At 44.0% G+C, this 21,503-nt stretch overlaps 1 protein-coding gene across 3 annotated transcripts in view; it reads left to right on the plus strand.

Moving 5' to 3' along the window:
• slc25a26 (solute carrier family 25 member 26) overlaps positions 1-21,503 on the plus strand; it is a 34,779-nt gene extending 13,276 nt beyond the window's left edge. For 2 of the 3 annotated variants that reach the window (XM_062986591.1, XM_062986590.1), the window contains 5 exons: positions 10,595-10,639; positions 15,824-15,893; positions 16,619-16,683; positions 17,402-17,475; positions 20,238-21,503. In XM_062986591.1, coding sequence (XP_062842661.1) covers positions 10,595-10,639; positions 15,824-15,893; positions 16,619-16,683; positions 17,402-17,475; positions 20,238-20,334 — 351 coding nt within the window. In that variant the 3' untranslated portion in view covers positions 20,335-21,503. The remainder of the gene's footprint in view (positions 1-10,594; positions 10,640-15,823; positions 15,894-16,618; positions 16,684-17,401; positions 17,476-20,237) is intronic. The other variant, XM_062986592.1, reaches the window with a different exon arrangement.

Raw genomic sequence — 21,503 nt, forward strand, 5'->3', positions numbered from 1 at the left:
GTATGGACCTTAAGACACTTGGTACCCGCTGCTGTGGTTTGACATGACCTACCCATCAATTTATCCCTCAGGAAGAAAACAACTTTATTGTCGTCATATTGTCACATTTAAATGATCAAGTGGTCAAATTAACTTCCCCTGGCTTCCCGAACTTCTAAGTCTTACTGTCTTCAGATAACGAGTGCATAGACTCCTCCACTTAAGTGAAAACAAAACCTTACAAGGTTCTTTAAGTCACTCTAGATAAGACTGTCTCCCGAATGCTCCAAACGTAAATATAAGAAGCGCAGAAGATTAACATAAGTCAGGCTGACCCAAACTTCTCATTCCTTTCCATTACCAACCTGGGACTGATCAGAAACAAAAGGTCTGAGGGTTAGGGAAGGATATACGGAGGAGACGAGCTGAGCTGGCACCGGAAACCCTTTAAGAATGTAGTTATGAAACACTTCAGCCTGGAGCGCTGATCCTGCCACGAATGATCCTGAACTGACGCCCAAACACACACAAACCTGAGCTGTTTATGAATTCAGACCTGGCTTATGCAACCCTGCTAATCTAGACCTGACAAATTGGTTCATCATTCCTTCTTAATACAACAACTAATTCAGCAGCAGATTAAGCAGCACGCCTATAAACAAAACAAACTGTCAACGACACGCAGTCAGCTCCAGAACGTTAGCACACTCGGTCAAGATGAGTAAGAAAACACTTCTGAAAGCGGCTTTGTAGTTTAATAGTAATATCTGTTTCAGTATTAAAACTGTTTAAATGCAGCTTAGATGTGTCCGGTGGATCGACACACTTGACGTGACCTGATGTGAATTTGGGGTTACAGTGTATCTGCGAGTAATCATTTCTGTTTTGTTGGTGGCCATTCATCAGCTCCCACGTGGAAGCTATTCCTCTCTCTCTGATGGCTAGTTAACCTTTAGGCCAGTTGTTTGTGGGGGTTGAAGCCCAGCTGAGGCCAATTTGACTGAATGACCCTCTTGTTTGTTCACCTGCTATGTGGTGGTGGAACCACACTGTGCAGTAAACAGGTGGAAATGTGCGAGTGTGTTTGTGTGAATGTAAAGTTTTACATGGCTAACTACTACCACGTGATTCTGAACCAGTCAGAGAACTATTGATTGATTTTAACTTAAAAAATTTTTTTTTAATTGGACATACTTGTAAAGAATGGTGTTATTTTCCATTATAGGGATCTGGTACCAGGGATTTATTAGTGGATTCAGACTCAGATGGCATGTCTACATCAATAAATCCATGTTGTTTTTACATTTTATGTAAATTACTGTTTGAAAATGTCTAGTGAGCACAGCCAGTACTAGTCGTTCCAGTACCAGTGTGGTGCCCATGCATTTTACATTAATGTCTGTGCTGATCTGTCCTGTTCTGTGTTTACTCTTTTGCTCTGGTTGGCTGGCTAGCAGTGTGGCATATCCGAATGTTTGTTTCTTTTTGCTCCGTGGTGTATGAGTAAAAGATTTACGATCTACGGCTGAGTAGCTCAACGTGTGACAGAAATGGAACCGTGAAACAAAATATAGACGCTTTGCTTTTCAATCTGGGGCTTCTTTTATTCCCTTATCATGAAGTTGTTGAATGCAGGTCCTCGTCCGTACAGATCAGCTCTCCATTTTAGGGTGTGACCACGAAAGATGAACGAGTTAATGAATCCCGCAGCCGTCCCTGGCCGTCACGCATTTTGACTTATCTGTTTTCTTCACCCGTCGCTCCGATAACGGATGAGTGTGATTCTCTTAGCAGACTCCATCCATTAATGCATCCTGACATCAGAGTTCCTCTAAATCTGCACCGGGTCTACGGAGGGACCCTATAACTTTACCTTTGATGGCAGCGCCCAGGGAGTTTGTGGATCTAAGGGATATTGGAGTGTGTGTGTTTGAATTAATATGTAAAGAATACTGGATATACAAACCAGATTCTTTTTTTAAGTTTTGGGGAAATGCCTTTGTCGGTCACTTGTTGGTCAGTGAAAACATTGGAAAGCCTGACTGCAATCCAGGGTGTAAGATAAGGTTGAGGTGAAGTTCTTAACACTAAACTTGGCAAACCTTTTTGATGTGAACCTGCTCAAACAGGAAAGCGTCAACGGCAAACACAGCTGGCACACGTCTTTACTGTGTGTAGTATGCTGAAGCTTTGGGATGGTTCATTTCTGGTACTAATGTGCACTGTACATGAACTTCAAATCGATTGTAGACCACTATTCCTCCTGCAACAAAACACAAAAACAATGAAGTGTTTTTTGCCTTGTACAGTGTTTTTGCCAGTGTATAAACCAGTCAAGATGTTTGTATGTGTGAACGTTAGAGTTCCAGGAGTGTGTGTGTGTATGTTGTGTGTACTCTGGGCTCTCTCAGAGGGACTGGCTTTGGCAGGACTGCCGGCGTGTGCACTGTATAGCATCAACTCACCGAACTTCCCGTCACCCCAGTGTTACTCACACACACACACCAATACACTCACATGGTCAGTTTACACTATACACGCACACACACACACACACACACACACGTTATGCTGACTGTGTAGGATAAATATCCAGCTTCTGCTACACTTTTTTTTATTACATCGACCAATCAAACTGCAGCTACAGTTACAAGACCGGTCAAGTCAGCTTTTAATAAATGATTCCTTTCGGCTGCTCCCATTGGGGACCCCCATATCAGATTATTCGTCATATTTGACCCTTCCTGATTCAACCCCCGTACTTATCCAGGCTTGGGACTGGAGCTCCATGCACCTTTTGTATTTGTGAGCCCAACTTGGGGTTCAAACCCCTTGAGTCTGGAATTATTAAGGTGTTAAGGACCTGGAATTGGCTTGTTACTTGTTGTACCCTTGGGTTGTCACAAGATTCCCAAAGTAAAGAGACTTCAGAGACTTTCATCTGCACTGGCGTCCATTTGCAGACAGGATGAGCTCTCGCATCCAACCAAATATTGGAATTATCCTACTACAGCTGGCTCTTGGCTTTTCCGACTTCCTTGCAAGAAAACAGTCAAGCATTGGTCTATAATGTCAAGCATAAAACTTGATTTCTAGCCATAAGGGACCAATTGACCAGACTGCAGCAATAGCCAGAGGTTTGACTTTTGAGGCCAGATTTCAGGCAACATTAGCATCTACCTCATTACAAGTCAACTGGCCATATCAAAAGTTCAAATATATTCCAACTTTTATTTATCATGCTTATCTAGAATAAGCATCGATATCCTGATTATATGCTTGGCCAGTAAACAATCTCTACTGGCCTTGGATCAGTTGTCTAGACTGTAAGTGTGAGTCGCGTCTGGGTCGCGAGGACAGAGCCATAATTCATTCCCGGGTCTCGTCATCGCGCTCTCCACACAGCGATCCGTTTCACATTCGCAGCAGCTCGAAGGCTCTCTGTTGATTGTTGTTTTGTTTCCTTTTTTCTTTTTCCTGCTGTTTGTCTTGGCTCTCGGACGGAGCGCTCGGCTCGAGCCTCACTTCCAAGCCTCGGCGTCCTCACGTGCCGATTATGTCACAGCTCGAGTACACACTCGGCGTTCGAGACCACAAAGCCGTGCTGAACTTCCTCTGCCGGCCGCAGTCGAGGTCAGGCGTGTCTGCTGTAGTAGACGGTAGGCTCGGTTCATGCCAAGTCATGTTTTCCAGTCGTTTTTTCTCGGACTGTGATGGAATGGAGGTTTGTTCAGGACCCCGAGACCTTGTGGTTTGTAATGAGGGGCGGCGTTGTTGTTGGCTTCCCGCAATTTGCTGCATGTTTGGCAGAAAACGTTCTCAAAAATGTGTTTCTAGTAAGAGCAGCAGCCTTGGAGCTGGAGAGGAAAGCCGAGACGTAGAATCAGTGGTAGCTCGGTGGTTAAGGTGCTGGACTACTGAGCAGAAGGTTGTTTGTTCAAGCCCCCACCTTCACCAACTTGCCACAGTTAATCCACAGTTGCTTGCATTGTATTCAGACACAATTACATATGGCTTTAAATTATAAGTGTTAGCTTAATGCTGTAAATGCAAACATGTAAACATATATTTACACCTAGACCCCAAATAATGGGCTCAAACACTCCAAGCATTGATTTAAGCAACTTACATTGAGGGTAAATGCCTGGCTGAGGGGACCAAACGTTGGGTTTCAGTTTACTCAGTTTACTCACTTAGCAAAACTATGTTCCTTGGAAATTGGGTTCAGTCCTGGTCAGTAGTTTAATGGTTTTTCTCTGGTATTAGTTTCCTCCCAACTCATCCTCTCATGCCGAAGGGTGGACTGAACATTTTCATTGGTCTGCTAACTCTTTTTTCACAGGTAGATGCAAGAGACTCTAAAGGAGACTGGGTACCTACTGGCCTGTCACGAGGGGTGATTAAGTACTTAAAATAATGTACATCATAACTATGGGTCTTTACAGTCACCAGCTGTTAACAGCAGAACATCTATAGGAGGGTCAGAACTGGTCTGGTAGATAGGACTTCCCACCACTATTATACTACCACAGCCCAGCCGTTAGTGGGTACACTTTTTGGTGCGCTCTCAATGCCAGTCCCAAAACTGTTAAATTAAGGAGGGTTGCATCCGGAAAGGCATCCAGTGTAAAAACTTTCAGATCAGGTATAACTGAACATTGGGGTGTCCATTCATTCCTGCCACATCAACAACTGACGAGATGATGGGAACACTGATGGATCCTAACATTACACAAAACTAGTGAGTGGAATATGTGCTCGTTTATAATTTTTACAACAATATATTGGGGGGACATTTGGACTCAGTCTGAATATTGGATGGTGGTGGTGGGGGTCTGTGTATATCGTTATAACGTCCTTGCTTTGAGAAACCAGCGTATACAATGAGCTCTGTAGGAAGTGAATAATTTGTTTGGAGGAGTGTCTCGTCTCGTGAAAGAGTGACGGCTGTATAAAAGCAGAATGAGGTTAACCTCTAATTACAGGCTACAACTTTCCGCCCCACACTTCACTCCTCTGATTTATCTCTCGCTCCCTGTTTCGGCCCCGTATTCTCTCTCTACCAGCACTAGCGTTTTGTTTTTAATATGGCCTCACTCTGAAAGAGCCCCGAACCCTGCAAACTGTTAACCATACTTGACTGGTTGCTGGAAGCTGATTGGTTCTGCTCTAATAAGTTTATTTATTACATTAAATCCACCAACTTGTTTCTACACTCACTGTCCATTTTATCAGCTCCACTTACCATATAGAAGCACTTTGTAGTTCTACAATTACTGACTGTAGTCCATCTGTTTCTCTACATGCTTTGTTAGCCTCCTTCCATGCTGTTTTTTAATGGTCAGGACCCCCACAGAGCAGGTATTATTTAGGTGGTGGATGATTCTCAGCACTGCAGTGACACTGACGTGGTGGTGGTGTGTTAGTGTGTGTTGTGCTGGTATGAGTGGATCAGACACAGCAGTGCTGCTGGAGTTTTTAAACACCTCACTGTCACTGCTGGACTGAGAATAGTCCACCAACCAAAAACATCCAGCCAACAGCGCCCCGTGGGCAGAGTCCTGTGACCACTGATGAATGTCTAGAAGATGAGCGACTCAAACAGCAGCAATAGATGAGCGATCGTCTCTGACTTTACATCTACATGGTGGACCAACTAGGTAGGAGTGTCTTATAGAGTGGACAGTGAGTGGACACAGTATCTGCTGTGTCTGATCCACACATACCAGCACAACACACACTAACACACACTGTCACTGCAGTGCTGAGAATGATCCACCACCTAAATAATACCTGCTCTGTGGTGGTCCTGTGGGGGTCCTGACAGTTGAAGGACAGCATGAAAGGGGGCTAACAAAGTATGTAGAGAAACAGATGGACTACAGTAAGTAATTGTAGACCTACAAAGTGCTTCTATATGGTAAGTGGAGCTGATAAAATGGACAGTGAGTGTAGAAACAAGGAGGTGGTTTTAATGTTACGGTGGTGGATGTTTCTGGAAAGTGAATCACTCAGGGATAAAATTGTTCCTCGAAACCTTTGCCTGATTTCATCCAGTGCACCCCCCTTGCCTCCCCAAACCCCCCAAAACTTGTAATAGGAGTGCAGCATCAGGCACTTCTTTACCTTCACCTATTTAGCTTGCTTCAACAAAAGTGTGTGTGTGTGTGTGTGTGTGTGTGTGTGTGAGACCTGTAAAAACTTCTTTTTGTGCAACATTCACTCCTCATTATCAGACTTGGCTCGGACTTGATAAACATTTGTGTGCGTGTGTTTAGTGTAGAAACTCGCCGGCTTTATAGATGTCAGGAGGCCTGTAACACTTCACAGCCTTTCATTTTTATTTTATTTTATTCTTTTTATCTCTGTCGTTTTGTTTTGTTCTTTTGTTTATTGACCTTTGGAAACACGAGCGTTGTTGTCATTGTTGTCTGGAAAATATCGTGCGCTGGAGTTGAAGCGCTGTCGCAGACTCAGAAGGTTCTTTCTTCACACCATAGAAATATCCTTGTTGTCCTCAGTTGCTCCAGATGTGTTTTTATTTTCCACTTACGGACTAAATGACCAAAAGTACGTCGTCACCTGATCATCAAACCCACGTTTACACTCATCACTGCTGCTTTAAGGTTTAACAATAAGCAATTGTTTATAGAATATTATACTTAAAATCTTCTTTAGTGTGATTGTTATGCTTTTTTTTGGGCTAGAACACATACCTTTGTGAACACTCATAAGCACAAACACACACACACACACACACACACACACACACACACACACACACCCCCTGCACCTGCAGAGCAGCTCGTGAATTACTCCCGAGTCCAAACCGGTTTATCCGCGGGTCGCTCAGCCCGTCGAGAAGGTTCGCTTAGCGTGTTAATTCTCACCACCTGTCTCTCTCTCTCTGTCTGTCTGTCTTTGATTGATTTATCTCTCTCTTAATTAGCTCCATTCTGTGTTTTCACCAGAGACTTGGCAGCCTGAACTCACACATTCCAGCGACTGACGGATTGTATGATTATCGTGTGAGCCTTCGGGGATGCGCACATTTTCACAGCTGCGTCAGACACGTGGTCCTGTCAGAAGGGGGTGTCGGAGAGATTAGTGTCAGATACTGGGACATTTGTTTTCTGTGGTGTCTCTTTTTTTAAACCTGCACCTTTATTTTACACCCAGTAGATGTTTTAAGATGAGGTGAGGTTGGTCTCTGGGTCAGAGCTTCTTCCATATCCGATGTTGGGACTGGGATGTCCTTCACTGGGACTGCCGGGTACAGTGGTCAGACCCTCACTAAAACTTCCTTTATTGCTTTCTTTTCTGATGGGTTTAGTGACCATGCCTGCTGTACTGGTACTGACCAGTACTAAAGCCACACTTCACTGGGCCTGACTGGGATAGAAGCCATGACTATCATTTTGGGACGGACCAGTACTAAAGCCACACTTTACTGGGCCTGACAAGAATAGAGGCCATGCCTACTATACTGGGACTAACTGGGATAGAGGCCATGCCTACTATACTGGGACTGACTGGTACTAAAGCCACACTTTACTGGGTTTTACAGGGATAGAGGCCATGCCTACTATACTGGGACTGACTGGTACTAAAGCCACACTTTACTGGGTTTTACAGGGATAGAGGCCATGCCTAATATACTGGTTCTGACTGGGATAGAGGCCATGCCTACTATACTGGTTTTGAATGGGATAGAGGCCATGACTACTATACTGGGAATGACTGGGATAGAGGCTGGTACTGAAGCCTGACTTTACTGGCCCTGACTGGAATAGAAGCCATGACTACCACATTGGGACTGACCGGTATAAAATCCACACTTTACTGGGCCTGACTGGGATAGAGGCCATGTCTACTATACTGGGACTGACTGGTACAAAAGCCACACTGTACTGGTCCAGAAAGGGATAGAGGCCATGACTACCACATTGGGACTGACCAGTACAAAATCCTCACTGCACTGGATTTGACAGGGATATAAGTCATGTCTACTATACTGGGACTGACCAGTACTAAAGCCACACTTCACTGGGAATGCCTGACATGAATAGAGGCCATGCATACTATACTGGGAATGACTGGGATATAGAGGCCATGCCTATTATACTGGGACAGACAGGGATGGAAGCCATGCCTGCTATACTGGGACTGACTGGTACTAAAGCCTGACTTTACTGGTCCTGACTGGGATAGAGGCCATTCCTACTATACTGGTTCTGACTGGGATAGAGGCCATGCCTACTATACTGGTTCTGACTGGGATAGAGGCCATTCCTACTATACTGGTTCTGACTGGGATAGAGGCCATGACTACTATACTGGTTCTGACTGGGATAGAGGCCATGACTACTATACTGGTTCTGACTGGGATAGAGGCCATGACTACTATACTGGTTATGACTGGTAATTTGCATAAATTGCTTTGATTCTGCCGCGCTTGACATTCGGGATGTTAAACAGAGCCGACCAATCTGAATTCCCGGTGCGTTTCCCATCACGCTCATCAGTATGCACCCCGTACGTGCTGACCTATTAAACCACTTTTTTAATTGCATGCCAAGCGTGGGTGCAGTCAGCTCGACTTTAAATGCGTTCTGACGTCTGTTTGTACAGACGCCGTGCCGACGGGACGCCGTGGAATACTAATCTACTTATTGGTATGCTTTTTTTAATGCGCACGCTCGGGCAGAGGGCCATGGTGATCTCCCGGTAACGACGTCACTGTCAACCGGCTTTTTGCTCTCGATCTTTATCATACACACACACACACACACGAGGCTGCACACTTCATCATTATTTCCACCTCTTAATTCTCTCAAACTTTTTAATCACTGCAGGGTGTAATTAATGTTTATTTATTCCCTTCATGCCCTTCATGGTGTAATCAGATTTACATTGTGTGTGTGTGAGTGTTATTGAGATGTCAGCAATATTCATGCACAGGACACGGTACCTGTCAGTAGTGTTCTGTGTGGCTCAGGTCCAAGAAGTAGTGACGTGTTTACCGGTCAGTCCCAGAAAACAAGGTGTAATTCCTGGACCAGTTTGTCCAAGTTATGAAGGATTGGTTCCTGTGGCTCAGGTTCCAGTGGCTCAGGAACGCCTGACCTCTGTACCTGAGGTGTAATTTCTGAACCTGTGGGTACTAGTGAAGGATGTGTTGTAACCTCTTTACCCGTCAGACCCAATAAAAGAAGCTCAGCCTTAGTTTACTTAAGTTACAGGATAAACTTAGTGACTCTGTACGCTGTGCAGCTCTCTGTGAGAATCCATCGCTGGCTGGTTTAAAGAAGAGGTAATAAATAAATTAAACATATATAAATATAAATTAGAAATGACTGAAATTGGGCTGCAAAGTACTTAAGTGCAGCTGTGTGAGTGTGTGTGTGTGTAGGTGTGTTGGACAGATTGGTGTATACTTGGCTCTCTGGTGTTACGTTCCATGCAAATAAGATTCTCTCTCTCACACACACACACACTCTCTCGCGATGCTGCAGCTGTGTGATTCTCCTAAACCAGTTTGACACGTTAGATGAATGTCCAGCACTCATGGTTGGACGTGTCGCCACAAGCATTCTGGGAAACTGTCTCCATTTCTGACAGACTAGATGCTGCACGTCCAGCAGGACTTTCAATGAATGAGAATTTTGTTTCCCTCCCTCGTCTCGGTCCGTTTTAGAGCCGAGGCTCAGAAAAAAACAACACAAAGAAAATTAAAGATGAAGCGAGCACTCAATAAAAAAATACAATTTATTATTTGTGTAACAGGAAAAAACATCATGTAATTAAGTGCTGTGTCATTTTCATTATTTCTGCCGTATGTGTGCTTTCTTTCCTTTTTTTTATTTCTCTCTTTCTTACTTTCTTTACTTTTCATCCTTCCTTCTTTTCTTTCTTTCTTTCCTTTTCTTTCCTTCTTTCTTTCCTTTTTCTTTATTTCTTTCTTTGGTTCTTTCCTTTTTCCTTTCCTTTCTTTTTCTTCCTTCTCTCCTTCATTTCTTTCGTTCTTTCGTTCTTTATTTATTTGGTTCTTTCTTTTTTTCTTTCTTTGGTTCTTTCCTTCTTTTTGGTTCTTTCTTTCTTTGGTTCTTTCCTTCTTTTTTGTTCTTTCTTTCTTTGGTTCTATCTTTCTTTCTTTCCTTCTTTTCTTTCTTTCTAGTTCTTTCCTTTTTTTTTATCTCTCTTGTTTTAATTTCATATTTCCTAAATTGTAGGTTATATTTTACAGTATTTTCTTTTAATTTTTCATGTCCTTAATTATTTATCTCTCTTGTTTGAATTTCATGTTGTCTTAATTGTAACTAAATGTTTGCAAGAAGTCTTTCTGAGGTTCTAGATCTCAGGAATGTTTTAATGCTTTTAATTAAATTTTTCCTTATGTAAAGCACTTTGAATTGCCACTGTGTATGAAAGGTGCTATACAAATAAACTTGCCTTGCCTTGCCTTCTTTCTTTGGTTCTTTCTTTCTTCTTTCCTTCGTTATTTCTTCATAAATAAAGAAGATGATTATTAATATACAGTAATACTATATTTACAGATATTTTAGTATCATGACTGTAATAACTGTAACTGACAGGATTTGTGTTTGTGTTTCAGATCCCGTTCTCTTTAGTGCAGTTTCCTCTGTGGGAGTATTTAAAGGTACGTCTTCCCTGTCTTTGTATCTGCTCACTTGATCCCATTTATCACCCTGTTGCACAGAAATGAACACGACGGCCTGTTTGAATTCTGACACCTTTATCGCCACTTTGTGTGGAGATCACTGTGAATCAGAGGTGGTGGTGATGACCCTGCCGTGATTAAGCACAGTCATAAGTGCTCACAAGTCTTCAGATCCGTGGTCCAGCATCCCTGCATCATCACCTCTGTCATCTGGTCTGGGTCTCTGTAAAGCCGTTAGTCTTTATAAGGTCAGCGCTGGTGAGGATGACATCACGTCTCTGGGGTGAATTCCGTCGGCACCCAGTGGCTGAAGACGGAAAAAGAGAAGGTGGTAACGGTGACGAAATGATTGGGTCTGTGATCCTTATACAGGTTTAAAGGGTGTCGCTACTAATCCCGCCACTGTCTGATATCTGGACCTGAATTTTCATACTCCATCACTCCTCCATTGCTCCATGTTTGACTGTTGGTATGAGTTTTACTCTAAAATGCTCAGTTTGCTTTTCACAAGGCTGGTGGTGTCCAAAAAAAGTCACATATTGGTTAATATGTCCTTGAGTGTTATTCCAAAATGCTTGAGGATCACCCCCGTGAGCAGTAAAATATTCCGTGGTTAGTAGTAGTTCCTCCTTCTTATTGTGAAGTCGTGAACACCTATCAAAGTTGGCACTAGAGATGTCTAAAGTTCTTTAGATGTTTTCCCCCAATTTTCCTCTGATGCTACTGCTGCTGACTTCCTCTCCTGACCGATGAGAGCCGCGACTAACACACACACCCCCCTCCGACACGTGTGCAGTAGCCGACCGCTTCTTTTCCCCTGCACGAGGCGGGGTTGTTTTGGCTTTAATTTTTGAGGAATCCCCTCCAGGACCCTCGTTACGAACGAGCCAATCACTGTTTGTGTAGGCGCCCAACCTGCCGGTAGCAAAGCCGAGATTCGAACTCATGAGTTTGAGATGTCGGCTCTGGTGTGCTAGCGTGTTTTACCGCTGCGCCGCCTGAGCCCCCTCGTCACTAAACCCTTGAGAAAATTTGGCCAGGCCAACCACAGATTCCTCCATACTGAGATATTGTCTTTCGCTGTGGTTCGGTGGAGTCCCGGAGCCTTAAAAGGCCTTTAAAAACTTTCAAGGCCAATACTTTTTAGCTTAATTTTGGATATTATTATTTGTGGCATAGTGTTCATGTAGAAACTTGAATGTGAATTCTTACCTTTGTGAGATTTGTATTCTACAGGACTGACTTCTTTACCCCAGATAATCAAATCGTTTATGAATTAAATTTGCCACCCTGGCTGATTAAGTAACCAAGAGATCATTTTTGCAGTTTGCAATTTAAATGAATTATAAATATTTTTTACTTTAAATAAATGATGGTGTGACACGTATGCAACAACAGATGCAGGCAGAAAGGGGGGCAATTACTTTTTCACAGCGCAGTATAAGACCGCTGTTGCCAGAAAGCAGTCATCACCAAACACAGCTGTTTCACCCAAGGTTCTTGTACGCACACACACACACACACACACACACACACACACATATTGAGAACGAGGGGTGAGAATTAGAGCACAACAGTGTCGGTTCCCAGCTGTGAGCGAACGCGGAGTGTAAAACTTCGCCCCCTCGTCCCGAATAAAACCTGTTATTCATTCGACTCGCTCCGACACGTCTTCAAAGACGTTCCCTTATTTTCTCCTCCTCTCGTTCTCGTATTCTTTTATTCTTTCTCAGCCATCTGTGTAGAGCTCGTCCAGTTCTAGGGGTTTTAACAGGGGGCCTGAAATTGCAGATGACACAGAAGTTCATCCTCAATCAGAACGGCTTTTGTTCTCGTCTCGGTCCTGACTGGAGAAATTTCACAATCTCAGAGTTCCAACGTCGTTTGGTTCACACTAAAAATTATTTTAAACATTATTGTGGCTGCATAAAATATTATTAGCACCAACTTGTAGTAGTTGTTATGATATTATATACAGTGTATCACAAAAGTAAGTACACCCCTCACATTTCTGCAGATATTTAAGTATATCTTTTCATGGGACAACACTGACAAAATGACACTTTGACACAATGAAAAGTAGTCTGTGTGCAGCTTATATAACAGTGTAAATTTATTCTTCCCTCAAAATAACTCAATATACAGCCATTAATGTCTAAACCACCGGCAACAAAAGTGAGTACACCCCTTAGTGAAAGTTCCTGAAGTGTCAATATTTTGTGTGGCCACCATTATTTCCCAGAACTGCCTTAACTCTCCTGGGCATGGAGTTTACCAGAGCTTCACAGGTTGCCACTGGAATGCTTTTCCACTCCTCCATGACGACATCACGGAGCTGGCGGATATTCGAGACTTCTAGCTCCTCCACCTTCCACTTGAGGATGCCCCAAAGATGTTCTATTGGGTTTAGGTCTGGAGACATGCTTGGCCAGTCCATCACCTTTACCCTCAGCCTCTTCAATAAAGCAGACAGAGGTCTTAGAGGTGTGTTTAAGGTCATTATCATGCTGGAACACTGCCCTGCGACCCAGTTTCCGGAGGGAGGGGATCATGCTCTGCTTCAGTATTTCACAGTACATATTGGAGTTCATGTGTCCCTCAATTAAATGTAACTCCCCAACACCTGCTGCACTCATGCAGCCCCAGACCATGGCATTCCCATCACCATGCTTGACTGTAGGCATGACACACTTATCTTTGTACTCCTCACCTGATTGCCGCCACACATGCTTGAGACCATCTGAACCAAACAAATTAATCTTGGTCTCATCAGACCATAGGACATGGTTCCAGTAATCCATGTCCTTTGTTGACATGTCTTCAGCAAACTGTTTGCGGGCTTTCTTGTGTAGAGACTTCAGAAGAGGCTTCCTTCTGGGGTGACAGCCATGCAGACCAATTTGATGTAGTGTGCAGCTTATGGTCTGAGCACTGACAGGCTGACCCCCCACCTTTTCAATCTCTGCAGCAATGCTGACAGCACTCCTGCGCCTATCTTTCAAAGACAGCAGTTGGATGTGACGCTGAGCACGTGCACTCAGCTTCTTTGGACGACCAAGGCGAGGTCTGTTCTGAGTGGACCCTGCTCTAAAACGCTGGATGATCTTGGCCACTGTGCTGCAGCTCAGTTTCAGGGTGTTGGCAATCTTCTTGTAGCCTTGGAAATCTTCATGTAGCGCAACAATTCGTCTTTTAAGATCCTCAGAGAGTTCTTTGCCATGAGGTGCCATGTTGGAACTTTCAGTGACCAGTATGAGAGAGTGTGAGAGCTGTACTACTAAATTGAACACACCTGCTCCCTATGCACACCTGAGACCTAGCAACACTAACAAATCACATGACATTTTGGAGGGAAAATGACACGCAGTGCTCAATTTGGACATTTAGGGGTGTAGTCTCTTAGGGGTGTACTCACTTTTGTTGCCGGTGGTTTAGACATTAATGGCTGTATATTGAGTTATTTTGAGGGAAGAATAAATTTACACTGTTATATAAGCTGCACACAGACTACTTTTCATTGTGTCAAAGTGTCATTTTGTCAGTGTTGTCCCATGAAAAGATATACTTAAATATCTGCAGAAATGTGAGGGGTGTACTCACTTTTGTGATACACTGTACATTCTCATGCACAAAGACTTAAAGAAAAGGAAACTACAAGCACGTTATGGTGTTTATAACTTCTGTTTTGTGCAAATTGGTCACAATAATTGTTTTCAAATCATTTAATAAAACGAATTATGCATGGGAAACATCATTTTATTTTATTATTTATTTATTTATTAAGAAATAAAGCTACAAACATTTGTGAACAAGTCATTCCACTTCTGGTTACTCATTAAATTTAATTGCAATTCCAATTCGGCAAATTTAGCACAGCCAAGCGTCATTTCATCTAGGCTCGTTTCTAAGGCTTTAGGACTCCACCGAACCACATGGAGAGCCATAATTAACAAATAAAGGAAGCATAGAAGCTTTATAAGCCTTATAAGAATTCTCAACGACTCCTAGAAGAACGTATAAAGAACTGTAGACTTCTCTAACCTTAGCGATGGTCATTAATTCACAATGTAAACTAGGTAAAGACTAGGCTAAAAAAATCAAGAGATCTGAACACTAGTTCTTGTCTGGCATTTGCAATAAAGCATTTGGGAGCTTCCCTGTATGTTTTGAGGTATTGTTGTATGTACATGACATCAAATTCAGGATGTTTTGGACAACAGGTGTCTCAATGTAGGATAAAAAATAAAAACATCCTAATGAGAATGTGATGGTGTGGATGTGCTTTGTCCTGGCAGGACCTGAATGACTTGTTATTATTAACTGAACCGTAAAATTCCCCTTCTGGCCTCCGTACCGCACCCGTGCTGGCCGAGGAGAGCTGAGACCGTCACGTCCATTCCGACACGCTCACGGTCGCCTGTTGCATCTTTTTACTTGCGAGTCTCACGGAGAACCGTACAGCATACGGAGAGCCAATTGCTCAGCAGCAGCAAAACCCGTTGTGCCAGTTGTGCCTGTCGGGGTGTCTGGCCAGGTTGATAGCACCACGTGCAATTTGGACACAAGAGCTTGATATTTTAGCAGTATTGGGCTAACACGGTATACTGCTGTACCACCTTAAGTGTATATCAGCAGGGCAATAATGTAAGAGCCAGGCACCCAGGTAGCACGCCAGCACTGAGATTCGGAACACCTCGGTTTGAATCTCGGCTCTGCTACCGGTCAGCTGGGCGCCATATAGTGGGCACAATTGGCAGCACCTGCAGCAGACTTAGGTAAAATTGGGAAAAAGGCTGGAAATAGTAGGTGGGGTCTTCAAGTGCTGTGCAAGAACCCTGGTTAGCAGGCCATACTCGAGACACAAGCTTCCACCTGGCCTGTGTGGTTCGTCCTCGTCTCTCAGCGCCGTTTATTTCTATTTCTTTTCGTTTGCTCGTTTCTCTTCCCTCTTTCTGTCTCCATGGGAAAACCGGGATGACCTCAGCACTCTGGACGTATCCGCGTCTCCTCAGTCTGGTTCCCATCGTCCGAGCGAGCCCATGGGCTTTGAGGGGCTTTTCGCATTTTTCAGCTATAGTAATCCTCCATCTTCTCTCTCTCTCTCTCTCTCTCTCTCTCTCTCTCTCTCTCTCTCTCTCTCTCTCTCTCTCTCTCTCTCCGCAGACCGTATGGTGGAGGAGGCAAGGGGGACGGCTGGACTCTTGGCAGGCGGCGGTGTGCGGAGCGCTCGCAGGTGTGTCGGATTAGCCTCATCTCCCTCCGAAAAAGAGAAAGCGGGATGTCGAAAGACACGGGAGAAAGTCAGGGAGACAAAGACAGGGCTGCCAGAGCCAGGTCAGAAGTGCACGAACCCGACCCAGGTTCATTCCACGGGAATTTCTCACAGGTCGAACTGTAAGAAGCACCCAGACGAGGAAAAACGGGCATAAGGAATGAGGAAAAAACACCAGCGCATTAATTTGAGGAGGAAGAACTCTGAGGAGAGGGATGTTGGCTGCTTGCCACTCCACCTGGAGTCTGTTTGTGTCTAATAAAAAATTATTGTGTGCATGAGCAAGATAGTCGAAGCGTTTAAGCCATGAGCTGGAATATAAATGAGAGAGAGGCGTTTATTTATACGTCTTTATAGGCGGATTGGATATGACTAAATTGAGAGGAAAATGCATAAACAGTAAATATAATAATGATGGGGCTGAAGTCTACCTGGAAACGCAAGGTGCAGAGTGCCAATACAACCATTCACTCACTCGCTCACTCACTCATTTACTCGCTCACTCACTCACACCCAGGAGTAATTTAGGGAGGTCAGTCCAGTTTCCTAGGGCACTGAGATGTTATAACCTTCTTATAAAGCTGATCATATCGACTTACACACATCATGTATTTTGTAGCACTAAATATCACAGTTGTATGATTCATTTCCTTGCTGAGCTTTTGTTGTATCATTTTTTTCATCAGGTGGTGTTGCGGCGTTTGTTACGACTCCCTTGGATGTAGCCAAGACCAGAATAATGTTGGCCAAGGTAGGAAAATAGAGTCAGATTATTAATATGAGTTAACATGAGCGAGTGGCATGTGCATGATGTGTAGTGGTATATTCATAATAATAATAATAAGGTAAGCAGATAGGGTTCGATTTGCTTGGATCCTCCCAACTTAGTCATTTCCAACCCCACATTGTAACAGTTTATAGCACTCAATAACAGAGTGATAATAACAGTTTGAAGCACTCACGTCCACTCAAAGTGAGGTCCATGAAGACTAGAACTTCTTTAGACCGCAAAGAGGAGCGACTTCAATCCCATTAAACACTTTCGGGATTATCAGAATGTCAAGACAAATCTTCTTGTCAGGCAACAGTGACTGAAGGTAAAAATTCAGACTCTTCTTTTATGGAGACCCGTATCGTGCACGGAGAGTCACGCACCGATCTCCGTTATCCCTTGTATTCCTCGTGGGCATGCTCCATCCACCAGCCAACAGTGGTCATAATTGCAGCGGTGATGAGGAATCCCTATGGTCCTCTGGACAAGACAGTTATGTCTGTGTAGTCGCCCAGCCGGCCGATAGCAGTGCTTAATACGAGAAAGCGAATGTGCTAGGTCTGTTTACCCCAAGTAGAATTGCTCAATGGTCCCAATAAAAGAAGCTTTTTGTGCTGAGAGAAGATTATTTATGTGTTTATGTGAAATAAATCGATCACACATGGTCCGGTCGATCTCTCTCTCCTTTTTTTTGCAGCCCGGTACAGCCACAGCCAGCGGAAACATCCCTCTGGTTCTGTACGACGTGTGGAAATGTCGAGGTGTGTACGGGTGAGTACGAGCCAAGATAGGCACTTAAACCTTTAACTAAGGTCGACTGTCCGAACACAAGGTTTTATTCATTCATGTTCTCGTATTTATTTCATAATTTGTTGGGCTGCTCGGCGGTGTGTTGACGGGAACATTTCCAGTAGATTTATGAAAACCTCTAATGGCACGGCATCCCTCTCAGCCAAGGACCGTTTCTACAACTCAGTAGAAGGACTTCTAAACATTTTCCCCTGATAGTGACGCGTGCTATAGAACAACTTTAAACACCCTGAAATGCAGCGAATGGAAAAGAAAAACATACACGACACACAACGGCGCGCGCCCTCCTGCAGCCGAGTTCCTTTTACAAATTGGCCGGCTTTAAAGCCGCAATTATGGTCGCGGCTCCATTTGCAGACTAGTGAAGCCAGAAAGTGCTTCCATATGTTTAGCCCCGCCCCGACAGCCCCCGGGTCGAGCCCCTGACTGCAGGAACCAAAACGATCCCACCGGGGTGTACGCCGCACTTATCTCGAAATTAACGTTTCCAGGCTCTCCTCTCGTTTGGGACGGAACGTGGTAACAGAAACGGCTGGTTAATAAAAGTGAATAAATCATGATTATGAACACAGCGGGAGAGGTGAGACTGTTATGCCAGCAAGAGTATAGATCAGACAACACATTAATCCCTGTACTGTTCGGCTTACCAGGGTCCTTACACAGCGTCAAAGACCCCACCCACTTTTCACCCCCCCTCCTTCCTGCAGACCTTAATGGCCAATTTTGTCTGCTGCTGGCATTGCCAATTATGCCCGCTAGGGGGCGCTCAGCCGACCGGCAGCAGTAGAAGTTTCGAACTCGGGGAGTTCAGAATCCCAGCACTGGTGTGCTAGCGGATAGCAGCTGACATGGCATTAAGAATCGAACAAACACACAAACTTCACCGTGCCACAGCAAATGGTCAGAAAATGTTTGTGAATAAGGGATTCACTTCATTAAAGGTGATTAAATGTAGCTTGTTAGGGTGAACTGGCAGTTCTATCCATTCAAAATCAAATCCAAACGCACATGACAACTCAAGGGTCTGAATACTGAGTAAATCCGCTGTATTTCAGTACCCTAGAGTCTAGAGTTCTTCTCGCAGCCGTTCTGAGTCACGGATCGGATCCGCTCCCGGCCTCCGTAGGAAACGCTGACTATTTATAAAGTCATTTATTTGTGCGGCGATCAGATACACTCACCCGTGACCGGTTTAATGACGCGCCCATGAGTCAGGGAACAGGTGCAGGAAATGTGAAAGTGCACAATCGTTTCCTCTAACGTTGACTCAGCTGGTGTGGTGCCAAGAAAACGGAACCTAGAAGTAAGAGACCAGTTTTATTATTGTTACTGGAATACTGGTGCTTCTCTGTCGACCGATCTGGCCTGTATATGGGATTATGTTGGATATGTTGCAAATTAGACATACTTAGCTCCTTAACACATTTGTAACTCTAGCCAGGCTTCCTTGGACACGTGAACAGAATCCCATTAGTTACAGTACAGCATCTCCTGACTCTTAGACATGGTCAGTTGTGTCTGTAAAGCTAAGAGCACTTTATTAGGTACACCTCTCTACTATGCGCATTTATTGATTATTTTATAAGCTCTACCTGCCGTACAGATGATCTGTCTGGGTGTACAAAGAGATTTTGCACTTTTATTTGTTGTAAATTTGACATTTTAGTAGAAGAAAAGTCAAAATAACACAAGGAAAAGTAAATAAAGCAAAAATAAAGGTGTTTACAAATTGTTTATTCAATCAATACCACATTTTTATTTCAAATGTACATGTTTAAAGTCACTTATTATTATTATTTCTTAATATTATAGATGTTTTATTTATCTTCATGCATCGTGATGTTGTACAAAACCCAGATATAATTAGAACCCTTCAAAAATCAACAATCAACTTGCATGTAGACCAGCACAAGCACACCCAAACGCTAAAGACGATCGTAGCTGAAGCGTTTTGAATTCTGCGACTGGTTCAAATAGTCCAGCGATCCGGACATGCTTGGCACCTTGTACAGCTTTGCAGTTGACAAAACTGATGTATTAGTCGACACACCCCTCGTGACCTTTGTTCTAAATCGGGACCCGCGAACCCGCCCTCGTGCCTCGTTTTTCCGACCCCGTTTATCCCCCACAGGTGTCGCGGGTCGAGCAGAAGCGTTAAACAAATCCACGCCTGTGATCGGGATGCGACAGAACAGTGGGAATAAGAGAGCGTAAGTGGGTGAGAGGGTGGGTAAGGGGGTGGTTGGATGCTTGAGGGACGTGTGTGAATGTCATCTGGATATTCGTCATGTGGAAAGGCCCCCGGGGTCGACACTAATACCAAAAGCAGCTGCTTGGAAAAGAGCCCCCAGGGGTGCGAGCGCACTTCTATGGCCCGCTGCATTTTCCAACGGCGACGCTGCACATTCCTCCTCGTTCAGCCTCAACCTGCCAATAAAATGCAGCCGTTACATGCAACAAATTGCAAGAAAACATGCTGTCAGACCTGCATTGAGTAAATCCAGCTGTTTTCAGGCCACTGCAGAGAGACGACGTGATTCCCGGATGATTTTTAATAGAGTGCCTATTTTTTGCAATCAATAATTTGCAGGGGTGCAAGTGGACACCCTGCGACTGAGAAAACACCAATAAAACTTGACGTCATTCCTGTAATAGTGATATTCTGGTTAAGGTTAAAATTTTGCATGTAGGTCAACCTGTGAATTTTCTTCTCCCCTCCGCAGGCTCTTCGCCGGTAGCATCCCCAGGATGACCTTCATCACCGTGGGCGGCTTCATCTTCCTCGGAGCTTACGAGAAAGTCCGACGAATGTTGCTGTAGACTGACGTGTACCTGCTGAACCTGTTTCATATCTAGATGCTTCCTTAATGCCGTGAAGCCAAAAAAGAAACACTATAAAGATGGTTGTAGGTTTGCTACAGCGAGACTGGCACGCCTGCCACCTACCGTCAGATCACAAACCGTCCAATTATCTTTGAAGAATATATTGAGTTTTAACGACTGGAGTTTGATGTATTTTGTATTATGGCTGTTTAGAAGATGGAGATGCCAAAACGACTGTGTTTTCCATAAAAATGAAAATATTTGTATTACAATTTTTATGTTTATAATAATGTTGTTTTTTTGTGTGTGTTGGGTGGATCAGTGCATGAGTGTGGTTGTGGGGTTTTATGTAGGGTGGTTGGGTTGGTCTTGGATTAGTGTGTTATGTATGGCTGTTAGGTTGGTGTGTTTGATGTATGGTGGTTGGGTTGGTGTGTTGTGTATGAGGGTTGGGTTGGTGTGGTTGGGTCGATGTGGTTGATGTATTGTTGTTGGGTTGGTGTCTTTTGGGTATGGATGTTGGGTCGGTGTGTTTTGGGTATGGTTGTTGGGTTGGTGTGTTTTATGTATAGTTGTTGGGTTGGTGTGTTTTATGTATGATGGTTGGGTTGGTGTGATTGGGTTGGGTTGGTATGGTTGTTGGGTTGGTGTGTTTTATGTATGATGGTTGGGTTGGTGTGATTGGGTTGGGTTGGTATGGCTGTTGGGTTGGTGTGTTTTATGTATGATGGTTGGGTTGGTGTGATTGGGTTGGGTTGGTATGGTTGTTGGGTTGGTGTGTTTTATGTATGATGGTTGCGTTGGTGTGATTGGGTTGGGTTGGTATGGCTGTTGGGTTGGTGTGTTTTATGTATGATGGTTGGGTTGGTGTGGTTGGGTTGGTATGGCTGTTGGTTTGGTGTGTCTGTTGGTTTGGTGTGTTTTATGTATGATGGTTGGGTTGGTGTGATTGGGGTGGGTTGGTATGGCTGTTGGGTTGGTGTGTTTTATGTATGATGGTTGGGTTGGTGTGATTGGGTTGGGTTGGTATGGCTGTTGGGTTGGTGTGTTTTATGTATGATGGTTGGGTTGGTGTGATTGGGGTGGGTTGGTATGGTTGTTGGTTTGGTGTGTTTTATGTATGATGGTTGGGTTGGTGTGATTGGGGTGGGTTGGTATGGCTGTTG

This window comes from Trichomycterus rosablanca, chromosome 24, assembly GCF_030014385.1.
Source record: "Trichomycterus rosablanca isolate fTriRos1 chromosome 24, fTriRos1.hap1, whole genome shotgun sequence".
NCBI lineage: Eukaryota > Metazoa > Chordata > Actinopteri > Siluriformes > Trichomycteridae > Trichomycterus > Trichomycterus rosablanca.